Genomic DNA, 12706 nt, shown 5'->3' with positions numbered 1-12706 from the left:
AATTACAGTTATGAAGTAGCCACCAAAATTATTTTTTGGTTTGGGGTCACCGCAACATGAGGAATTGTATTGCGGGGCCACGGCATTAGAAAGGTTGAGAACCACTGTTTTAGGGGATGAAAAGTAATCAATGTATTAAGATATTCATTTGTTTCATATTTATAGGTTGTGCAACTGTACTTAAGAGAATACCTTTAAGTTTTAAAATGTATTTATATTTATGTATTACTATATGTATTATTTTTATTTTCTTCTTTTTCTTTTCAATTATATTATGTTTCTGTTTATATTTTAATTACCTAGTTCCCCATAGATATGTGCATTTCCAGGAAAAGACACTAAAAGTGATATAATTTCATAGTTTATCCTGCTGCCATCCCTCCCCCTTTCTGTGCAGGATGCCAGGAACTCTAATATGTTTCCTTGCCTACTTATTTGGCTTCAAGATGCTGAGCCAGTTTCTTAGTAGCAATTCAGCCTTTTCTGCTTAACTGTTTACCAGGGGAGGACGACCACACAAACTTAATTCCATGGCTCCCTGGCCTTGAGATTTTGGTTGGAGCCCAGTGATGAAAGCAGCAGGAGAAGGAGAAGGAGAGACGTAGGGCCTCTACCCTGCTGTCTCCGTGCTGCATTATCCTGTAGTAGTTACATCCCTTCTCAGCCACAGGTCCCACTGGGTAGTCTTTTGTCCACTGTCCCCACCCTCATTCAGGCTCTGGTATTGGTATTTGATCCTTCTGCCCAGAAAACCTAGACACAGTACCAGCTCCACTGTGCTAGACCCTGAATGCCTCAACATTCCCTGTAGGTTTACTTACTCTCTTTAAGTAGATACTTTATTAAATGTTTTTTTTTTAAATTTAATAATGGTTTTTTTTTTTTCTTCTGGGAAACTGATTGATGAGCTTTTGGTAGGTAATAAATATAAGATAGAGTGGTAGTCATCATGAAACAATAGGTGCATATTGTTGCTGAAATAGTACTTTATTGATTTGGTATGCTAGTTAGATCAGGAGTGGTTCTATGGAAATAACAGAAGGTTATTTTTCCTAAGAGCTCAGAGCATTTTAGGAAATATCATTTAGGACATCTTTGACCAAATGTGGAAAGGAGTTTATCCCAAAAAATACCGAAAGTTTTCCTGCTTGATGTGGTTTGATTGGGAGTTCTCACTTGGATAGTGGTGCTGGGCAATACGGTGGAGGGAGGGCTAGTGGTAATTTGAGTAGTAGCCATTGTAGATGCTGGGCTGTTTGCTACAATGGTGATTGTTTTAATTGAGGGGTTAGTTTTAGGGAAAGGATGATAAAGAGGAGAATTAGGAATAATTGGATGTGAGAGATTTTGCTTTATATTAGGTCTTGGAGGGTAATGTTTTGATTGGAAAGGTGGCTTTGGATAGCCTTGAAAGTATTTATTTTTTATAATAGTTTTTGATGAAAGGGGTTGAGATGGAAAACACGCTTGGCCAAAGGGTTGAAGAGGACAACGACGGTTGACTCCTGGTGGAATACGAGGATTAATTTGAAGAACGTGCTTTGGACCAACAGGAGGAGGAATAGGAGGTAGTGGGTTATATCCTGGGCCATTGCGAAGAAAACGTGGAACCCTTTTTAGCACTTGCAGCTGAGAGACTTGTAACAGCTGGCCGCGTTGATATTGTTTCTGGAAAACTGCTTTGCTTTCACCGGACTATGGAGATAAAAAACAAAAAATAATTTCTCTATCATATATCTATATTTACTATATCTATATATATTTGATCATGTAAAGTTAAAGCATTAGTATATCTCCTTTTGAAATTGATAGTCACATATTTCACTGAAAAGATAGTTAAAAACAAAAGGAGTACAAAATTTTCCTTCCCTTCTGCAAGTCTGGGCACTCAATAAGAGTAAGATAGTATGAAATACTAAGAAAAACAAAAAAAAGACAACTTTACTCTTTAATCTGTGGGTTTTAAGGGTATCAAATTACCTTGATTGCATAATGAAAAAAATCCACCTTTGAAACTAATTTCAAATGGAAACAAATGCTCCAGTAGAATGACTGGCATACATTTGGTCCTGTCCAACATGTCCACAGAGACATTTGCTCCATGCTGACCCATCTACCCCACATCATGTGCCATAACCGGAAAAGCTCCTGAGGTGAGAAGGTTCATTATTGGTAAAGCAGCCACAACACAATTATTGAACCAATAAAATATGATAACCTTTTTTGAAGACTGTGGATGTTTAAACCTATGGATGTTTCCTAAGCATGAATATTTTGGATAGGACTAAATTTTAAGGATCTTTAGCGTGGATGTTTTGCACAGAACCAAATGTCCTGCAAAACAGTAGAAACAGCTTGAAAATGTTCTTTCTTTTTCCCCATTTCAAGAATTCAGAAAGATTGCAGGGTCAGACCATTAATTGTGTAACTATTTATTGATAAATTATTATATGCAACATAACTTTTAAGGGTTGATTTTGATACAAACCCTTCTTTATAGTCTATAATCTAGTGAAAACTACAATCTCCCAAATTACAATCTAAGACAATACAATATAAAGTCTGCAGGAGGCAGTCTACTGTGTTGGTTAAGTCAACGGCTCTGGATTGCTAGAACCAATCTTTCTACTATAGCAATCTAACTATTAGCATAATAATCTCCAGGTCCATCCAGGCCATTGAAAAATGTAAGATTCTATTCTTTTTCACAGTCGTTAATATTCCATCATGTAAAAATAACTCGTTTTTAAGTAGGATAGTGATCATGCCAAATGGCATTTAAACATGGCTATTAATGAGGACTGAAAACTGACCATTGTGCATGGTCATTTGAAATACAAATTGATAAGAGTAGTTTAATGAAAAAATGTGGGCAAAGTTGTCATGGAGTAAGTTTAAGAGAGAATTGGAGAAGAAATAAATATGTACAGGGGATCCTCGGGTTACCACGCAGTTCCATTCCTATGACAGTGACATAACCTGAATTTTGGTGTAAGTCGAAACACACCCTAGCCTAATACAAATGGAACACTTGTACTTTTAACAGTCCAAAATGGCATAGGTAAGCGTACTGGGGGATGCCAATTTCCTCACTCATATGCTGCGTTACTGTGTCTTCTTCTGCTGTGTGCAACCAAACTAGGCTGCCCACGTAGTCTGTGTGATTGATGCTAACTGCATAAGCTGTAACACTCAAGTCTCAATATTTTTAAGTTTTTATGAGAGTGAACGTTGTAAACTCAAAACATCGTATGTTGAGGGCCCTGGCCTGTTGGCTCAGCGGTAGAGCATTGGCCTGGCGTGTGGAAGTCCTGGCTTTGATTCCTGGTCAGGGCGTACAGGAGAAGCGCCCATCTGCTTCTCCACTCTTCCCCCAGTTCTTTCTCTCTATTTCTCTCTTCCTCTCCCTCAGCCAAGGGTCCACTGGAGCAAAGTTGGCCCAGTGCTGAGGATGGCTCTATGACCTCTCCCTCAAGCACTAGAATGGCTCTGGCCGCAATGGAGCAATGCCCCAGAGGGGCAGAGCATCGCCCACTGGTGAGCATGCCGGGTAGATCCCAGTCGGGCACAGTGGGAGTCTGTCTGACTGCTTCTAATTTTGGAAAAATACAAAAAAAAATAAAAAGAAAAAGAAAAAACAACATATGTCAAGGCTGTCATAACCTGAGGACCCCCTTTCAAGGTGTTCTATAGTAATATGTGGGTGATACAAGATCAGTGCAGAATTAAAAACAAAATAAAACAAAATATGCAGGTGAGTTTACCAATGTTTTTATGTTTGGGGATAACCAATAGACAAAGGGAGAAACTGATTATTACTATATTTAGAGTAGCTAATTGCAGGGAGAACCTCTTTGCACAGGAGAAAGAAGTAAGATCTAGTGCACCAGTTAATTTTATAACATGCTGGATTTCTGTTCATCCAATTAATAAAACACAAAGCAGAATATATGGACCCAGTTTAAGGCAGATTAAAGACTGGCTTCTCCATTCACAAGATGTGTGAATTTGGGTATATTATTTAACTTTTCTATTCATTAGTTCCTTCATCTATAAAACAGAAAACATTACAATATTTACCTCATAAGTGTTTTTTTTTGTGTGTGTGACAAAGACAGAGAGAGAGACAGAGAGAGGAACAGATAAGGAATAAACAGACAGAAAGGGAGTGAGATGAGAAGCATCAATTCTTTGTTGCAGCACCTTAGTTGTTCATCGACTGCTTCCTCATATGTGCCTTGATGTAAGTGTGGGAAGGCTATCACAGAGAGAGTGGCCCCTTCCTCAAGCCAGCAACCTTGGGCTTCAAGCCAGTGACCTAAGGCTTCATTCAAACCACTGACCGTTGGGCTCAAGCCAGCTACCATGGTTAATATCTATGACCCCACACTCAAGTCAGTGACCCTGTGCTCAAGCCAGTGACCTCGGGTTTCAAATCTGAGTCCTCCATGTCCCAGTCTAATGCTCTATCCACTGCATCACCACCTGGTCAGGCTCCTCAAAAAGTTTTTATATGAATGAATGAAAGTATAGAATTTGGTGTATACAGATACTCAATGAACCTTAAATATTACTTTTTGTAAACTCCTTAATAATGCTGAGTTAATCTTATGATTATTTGATAAAAGAAGTATTTAGGCTTTTACATGTCCTGTTGCCTTGGTAATTGCCTCCGTAGCTCAGAAGTTGATAAACTAAAGCTGTTGGCCAATTGCAGCTTCCTTGCTTTGTTAAATAAAGTTTTATTGGAACACAACCATCCATACCTATTTTTTTATTATGGATGCTTTTGAGCTCTATTGGCTGAATTGATCAGTTGATGAAGAAACCATAATGGACAACAAAGTCTAAACTATTTACTATCTGGCACTGTTCAGAAAGTTTGTTAATCCTCATACTGGTTATTATTACCAACCTGTCCTGTATCTTCAAACAGATTTAAGTCCCGGAAGCCAGAGATCATATTTATCAATTTTGTATATCTCTGTTACACCATTATTAATGGACAGCATTAAATAAATATTTTTGGATGCTTTTGGGATATTTTAGAAGTTTGTTTTTGACAAACGTCACTGAATATGGGAAGTGAGGGTGAGTGGGGAGAGACTCTTTCCAAGGCTGTGTGCTCTGACTCAGGCACTGGTTTTGCACATCACTGAGTCAAAGCCCAAGCCAGTCAAAGGCTCATGAGACTTTATGCTATCCAGCCTTCCTCCCTCCCTCTGGTCTCCTTCCTGAGCCTGTCTCCCCCTCTCCCTCTGTACCAGGCCTACTAACCTGTTCCTCGTGCCAGGCAGGCAGGCCCCTCTTCCAGATTTTGACATCTGCTTTCTCTGCTTGCATGGTTTGCTTTCTCACCTCCTCAGGTCTTTCATCAAATGTCTACCTGGCTATCCTATCTAACATTGCAAACTTGTTCTGTTCCCCACCCCCAGTCCTCCTTAACATTCAACATTCCGTCTTCCCTTTTCTGCATTGCATATAAGCACCATGGTGTTACTAAGGTTTTGTGTGTTTTGCTCACTGCCATTTATCCAACATCTAAAATAGTGCTTGGTAGATAGCAGGTGTTCAATATATATTTTGAGCTAAATACATTAAATGAATTAGTGATAAACAGCAATTACCCAACTCGAATTGACAGCTAATTCCTTCCTTGCACAAGGTAAGGACCCTAAGTCTCTTCACTTGAGGCCATTTGAGCAGAAGGAATACTTGAGTCCTAGTTTTGCTGTTTGGTTTTATGGCCTCCACTGACCAGGACCTTGCTATTCAAAATATTGTTTGCAGACCAGCAGCTTTAGTATCACTGGAGAGCTGGTAAAAAAATGTAGATTTCTAGGCCCATGCAGATTTATTAGATCCAAATCTTCATTTGTATACAATTCTATTATGTTTTTAAAGTTTTGAGAACTACTGACTAGTCTAGTTTTTTTTGATAACTGTTTACAGTCAGTTTGACTTATACTAAGGGTTTTGGTATATTTTTAGTAAATTCTTCTTACTTTTTAAAAAAATTTCTACCCTTTGTTCTTAGGGATTAGGAACTGCCAGGCTGACAGTTTAACCAGAGCGGATTGTGCTGCAAACAAAGGATTCTCTGTGTTAGAAGGGCAATTGTTGACAGAGGTGCTGCCCTTACCATCCTGTCTGTGTACCTGGCAGACATGTAATCAATTATAGACCCTTTGTTCCTGAGCTTCGATGTGGCTGATAATCCATCCCAAGGTCTCATGGCATTCTTTTAATAAAATGGCATCAGAACCTATTCGTTAGTGAAGGAATCAACTACACAGAAGCCCACTCACTCATTCATTTCATTATTGAGGCTCCTTGTTTGCTGCTCTGTGCCCCATGTTGGAGCTTCTTAAGTACCTGTCTGACCTTTCAGGGGTTTTGCAAGATTTACCTCTCATGTGAGAAAAATCAATGTACTAAATTCACTGCTTTTTTTTTTTTTAAAAGACATAGAATCCTCTGCTTCTTTTATAAATGGAATTCTATAATTTTCTGAACTAGAAAAAATTTTTCTTAAGTTGCATTAGTCTTCCAATTCAGGCTTCTGGAACAGAAATGTGCCATTAATTTGTAAGAATCAAGATAGATGCTTTGTATAAGGCTGTTTAGAAGGTGCAGATTGTCAGTATGAAATATGAGGTCATTGGAGGGGGAACAAAGATACCATTTTCTCTATTATTGTCTCTGAAAATTGCTCTAGTCAACAAAGTTAGACAACATTTTACCTAACTTTCTCAACTTTGTTTGTTCATGGAACTTACTTTATCTTCTAATCTATTAACATGTTTGTAATGTGTGAAGCAAAATATATTAATGTGGCCAGAAGTGTCATATTTTGCACAATATATAGGGGAATGCTTCCAAAACAGTGGTTTATTCCAGCATGATAAATTTGATAATTATAATCATTGATATAAGTATTTTTCATTTGATGTATTGATTTCCGTTGAATTTACCTTGAAATCATTATTATAGACCTTATGCAATTATAACACAATAGTATAAGAAATTGATTTCAAGAAAATGTATTTGAGTGGGCTCAAACCTCAGCATGCATAGAATCTTCTGGAATGCAGTTTCCCCAGACCAAAAAGCCAGATTTTTATTATTTTTCAGTTCTAGAATTGGGTCTGAAAATATACACTGTAAAAATTAAATCCGTTCTTTCTGATACAGATATCTTATGGAATGAAATGTTTTCCACTTCAACATCATATTATAAATGAGAATATGAGCTCAGTGAAAACACATCACTTGTCTACGAATATTTATACAGATGTCATTAAGTGAACTAGTATAATAATTCTATTTTATCTGCTTGTATTACTTATGTGTCTGATGACAAATGTTGACATTTGTTCATTGTGTAATGTAGATGGATTCCTAAACATTTTCCCTCAGGCAAGTACTATCAAATGAAGGCTTAACCTATGAAGCGCCCAATTTTGAATTCAACATTGGGATTTTTCGAGTGATCTAACCCTCCTAGCACACAGTGTAAACTCTCCTAACTCCCACTCCAGTATCAACATACATTAGGGCACAAGTTTTTTCTGAGATTCGTATTTTTCTGTTGATATTTTCGGCTATGGAACTTATTACTTCCTTCCTTGCAATATATATTTTGGAGTCTACCAGATGCTTTTCAAAAGTTTGAATAAAAGTATTTCTTGAGTGAATGACCTTTCTGTTTTTATTTTTCTTAACTGAAAAAGTAAAGGATGGAGTAAAGTAATCCTTTACTCTCCAGCCAGTTAACAGGAACACTTTAGCTGTAAGCAGTGTGTTTTTAGGCATTAGACAAGCTATCTAATTTTAAAGTTTTTGCAAATCTTTTCATAAAAATGATTGTATTTTCCAAGATTGTGTAACATTGATGAATCATGCAGTCCTTTTAGAAAGTTTATATTGAACTTATCTTTTTTTTTAAATTTCCTGTAACCTTAAAATATGTAGTATGGTTCAATGATATTTTTTTCTGACAGTTTGACTGCTGTTCTTTTGAAAAAGAAAACAAAGAAAGAGATATTTCTAATTAGAAATACCTCCCCCTGATTCTACCTGCACTCTATCCCTTCATGCCCACAGTGCTGACCAGAGAGTCATATGTAAAAGAGAAAGAAAAAGGAAAATAACAACAGGTCTATAGTGATCAACATCTTGACACAATGTTGTTACATAAAGAAGGAGGACATCATTAGTATCAAAATTTTGTTAGAAGTGTTTTTTTTCTTTTGTCACAGAGACAGAGAGACACAGAGAGGAACAGATAGGGACAGACAGACAAGAAGGGAGAGAGATGAGATACATCAATTCTTCGTTGTGGCACCTTAGTTGTTCATTGGTTGCTTTCTCATATGTGCCTTGACCAGGGGGCTATAGCAGAGCAAGTGACCCCTGCTCAAGCCAGTGACCTTGGGCTCAAGCTGGCTAGCCTTGTTCATTCGAGATGAGCCAGTGCTCAAGATGGTGACCTCGGGATTTCTAACCTGGATCCTCCACATCCCATTCTGACGCTCTATCCACTGCACCACCGCCTGGTCAGGCTGTTTTAAGTTATAATTAAAATTATATTGCCCTGGCCAGTTGACTCAATGGTAGAGCGTTAGCCTGGCATGCAGGAGTCCCGGGTTCGATTTCCATCCAGGGCACACAGGAGAAGCGCCTGCTTCTCCACCCCTCCCCCTCTCCTTTCTGACTGCTTCCCCGTTTCCAACTTAAGAAAAATACAAAAAAAAATTATATCAAGAATATTTAGGGCTGGGAACTTACCATGAAACATGCCAACAGACTGATGATTAAAGCGATTTTTTTCATTTTTTAATGTTGCCCCTGAAAGCAGGACAATATTGCTCAGAGTTAGTAAAATTGATAACATTACTTTTCTTAATTTAAAATAAAAATTTAGAAAGGATTCTAGTACATATTATGTAATGTGACAATGGAAAAGCACAACAGCTTTTTAAAGATACTCTTGAAGTTTTGGGGAAAGAAAGAAGCATATATGCATAGCAATATTGTTACGTTTGTGATGTTCTCTAACAAAATGACATAACAAAATGGATTTGTTTTGTATTTATGAAATGTAATTCTATATTATTTTCAAATAAATTTTGAAAATAAAAGCATTTATGGAAAAGTTTTGGCCTCCAGTGGTGACTGCATTGGAGAGAAATAATTTATTTGGGTTACTTTTAATAAGTTTGTTATAATTAGTCAAATTATATAAATCCCTGTAAATTAATGACCTGGATAGTGTTACTGTGATTGTACCATTGTACAAAGTAACTTCTCAACACAATTATTTTTTTCCAGAGAAATTCAAATACTTTATTAATATATGACTTTTCTTTTGACAGGACAGTTATTTTATTTATTTATTTTTGATTTATTAAGGTGACATTGGTTAATAAAATTATGTCAATTGCAAGTGTACAGTTCTATAATATATAATTTGTATATTATATGTGTGTTCACTACCCAAAAATCATATCTCCTTCAGCAATCATATATTTTGCTCCCTTTACCCACATAGTATTAATATACAAACCAACATGCATACCAATGAAACAGAGCCCAGAAATAAATCTACATGTATACGGGCAAACAATTTTCAACAAAGGAACCATAAACATACAGTGGGGAAAAGAAAGCCTCCCAATAAATGGTGCTAAGAAACTGAAAAGTCACATACAAAAGAATGAAACCAGACTGCTATTTGTGAACATACACAAAAATTAAGACAAAATGGATCAAAGATCTATATATAAGATCTGAACAATAAATTACACACAGGAAAACATAGGTAATAGCTATGAACCTTGGTCTTAGAAAAGATTTTATGAATTTGACCTAATAATTCAAGGAAGTAAAAGCAAAAATGAATGAGTGGGATTATATCAAAGTAAAAAACTGCAAAACGAAAAGACAACTAAGCAAATGAGAGGAGATGTTTGCAAACAACATTCTTGATAAAGAGATAATATCTAAAATATATAAAAAACTCATGCAACACAATAACAACAACAAAAAAACAACCAACCAAACAATCCAGTTAAAAAATGGGCAGAAGACCTGAACAGAGCCTTCTCCCAAGAACACATACAAATGACCAATAGAGATGTGAAAAGATGCTTTGATTCAGTAGCTATTAGGGAATGCAAATCAAAAGTACAATGAGATAAAATTATTTTAAAAAATTGTAATTTCTCTGTTAGATTTATCTAAAGAACAAAGAATTGTACAACATATATCTTTCCTTTAACATTAATTTAATAAGGTATTATTACCCTGATATTATTTTTCCCAAGTGATTCCCAAAAATGAATTGTTTTCCATCAATGACTGAATTAAGAAAAAAAGGTTTTGTCTTTAATTTGGTTATAGATTTCAGCAATATATCACAAGTACATGGCAACCTATGCTCAGAGAAAGCAAAGCTCAAGCGCTGTCATACTAACAGATTACCTTGGGGTCAGTGTGATGTCTAATCATCTGTACTAGCTTTAAAAATAGCATAAGACAAGAGATTCACAGATTCTATAGTGTTATGCTCATAAGGCCACCCCCTTAAGGTGCCTTTTTTAATATGCTCTTTTTGAAGATCTTTTAAAAACACATAAAAAATTAACCCAACTCAGACAAAACCAGCAGAAATGCAAGTCTATGCCTCTTTAAGACTCTTCAACTCATAATTGACTTTAGATTCCATTCAACTATATCAGCAGAAAAGAGTCACTAGATTATGGAATTGGATGTAAATTGTGCAACCAGTCCACACAAATGTTCTTCATGATACAATTTCAGAAATGTTATAGATGCGACGAGCTTTACTACTGGCAATATATTTTTTTTCTTAAAAAAACACAAGTATTTTAGGCAGCATGACTTTTTCTATTTTTTTCTTCAGCTTTATTGAGGTATAATTGGCAAATAATATTGTAAGATTATTTCAAAGGTCCATTATGATGACTTGATGTATGTATCTATTGTGAGAAGATTCTTCTGAGTTAATTAACACATACATCACCTCACATATACTGCTCACAAAACTTAGGGGATATTTCAAAAGGAATATGAAGCTATAAAACATTCCCTAATTTTTGTGAGCAGATTATTTATTCTTTTTTCTTTATTTTTTGGTGAGATTTACTTAAACTTTATTTAAGTTTTACTTTCTTAGTGAATTTCAATTATACAATACAGTGTTATCAACTATAGTCATTGTAGTATAGATTTATACATTGGATCCTGAGACCTTATTCATATTATAACTAAAATTTGTACCCTTTTACCAACCCCTCCCTGTTTCCCCACTCCCAGCCCCTGTAAACCATTTCTCTATCCTTGTTTCTCTGAGTTTGACTCTGTTGTTTTAATTCTACATATAAGTAATACCATGCAGTATTTGGCTTATTTTACTAGCATAATGCTCTCTAGGTTCATACATACTGTTGCATATGACAGGATTTCTTTCTTTTTAAATGCTGAATAATATTCTATTATATCATACTGTGAAAATGACAAATTTGAGAATATGAGCAAACGTTAGAATTTCAAAGTAAAATTTTTTACATCTATACCTCTAAGTACGTACCCAGGCAGGCGATTCTTCGTTGAAACAATCAAACTGTTATTTAATCTTACTTTTGCCAGGTAGTTTACATAGCCACAGTTTGAAAATTCAGGAAGTTGCACAGAAAAAAAATCCCTTCTTAAATACCTGTGTCTGGATTTTTATTGGAGTTAAAGAGAATGGTTGAGGGAAAGTACTCTTCTGGGTTGATTATCTTTACTTAAACAAAGAAATGACCATTGCAGTTGCCAGTTTGGCAACTATATCCATAGAACTGTGATCCAATCACTATCTAACAGGCTTTGGGAAAGCACACAGAGGAGTCCAATACAGTGTTTTTTAAACTCGACTGCATATTAAAATTACCGGGCAGCCTTTTTATAAAATTCTCAATTCTTAGGCCTTATCTCAGACCATTTTAATGGAATCTACTGGGCAGAAAGACTAGTAAATATATTTTTAAAACTCCCCTGCAGTGATCACAAAATGAAACCATGTTTGAGAACCACTGCTATACAATAGAGTGGATTCTGGAGTTTCCACATGTCTAGGCGTATGTGTCAGGACAGACATGTACACAGTAAAAGTTGACTTATTAGGGAAGAAGGATATTAAAGAATGGGAAAGGAAATAACTAAAATAAATACCTTGTCTTGATTTTGGAAGTAAGAAGAAAGATCTCATAGTAGGAAACAGGGTCTTTATATTTTCTTAATCTTATTTTAATATTTAGATATAATTTTATTTAAAGCTACTTTAAACAGGCTTTTGATTTACTTAAAATATATAAAACACAGAAATTCTTAACAAGTTTTCTTGTAGCTAATGGATAGCTACTTAAAGGGTAAGGAAAATACTCCAAGATATGGTGCATTCTGTAAGTATGTGGTGTTATCTCCATTATATGAAAAATATGAATGGATCCAATATATACTAGCCTAATCAAAGATGGTAGGTATGAAAAATTACATAACTTTGTGGTAAATGGATATAGTAAATCAGATAATACTATATTTTAAATAAATCCAGATACTGAGAAATTTACACATATAAGAAATACCATTTTATTCAGTTGAGAAAAAAACTATTCTATGCTATGTATTTAATGTTATC

General features: G+C 35.6%; 1 protein-coding gene across 1 annotated transcript in view; it reads right to left on the bottom strand.

Annotated features, from left to right (window-relative positions):
• MUC7 (mucin 7, secreted) overlaps positions 1-12706 on the bottom strand; it is a 103766-nt gene that overhangs the window by 83179 nt on the left and 7881 nt on the right. The window contains exon 6 of the mRNA XM_066386538.1: positions 1177-1695. Coding sequence (XP_066242635.1) covers positions 1177-1695 — 519 coding nt within the window. The remainder of the gene's footprint in view (positions 1-1176; positions 1696-12706) is intronic.

Source organism: Saccopteryx leptura, chromosome 5 (assembly GCF_036850995.1).
Source record: "Saccopteryx leptura isolate mSacLep1 chromosome 5, mSacLep1_pri_phased_curated, whole genome shotgun sequence".
Lineage (NCBI taxonomy): Eukaryota > Metazoa > Chordata > Mammalia > Chiroptera > Emballonuridae > Saccopteryx > Saccopteryx leptura.
This window is presented reverse-complemented; position numbering and strand designations above follow the sequence as displayed.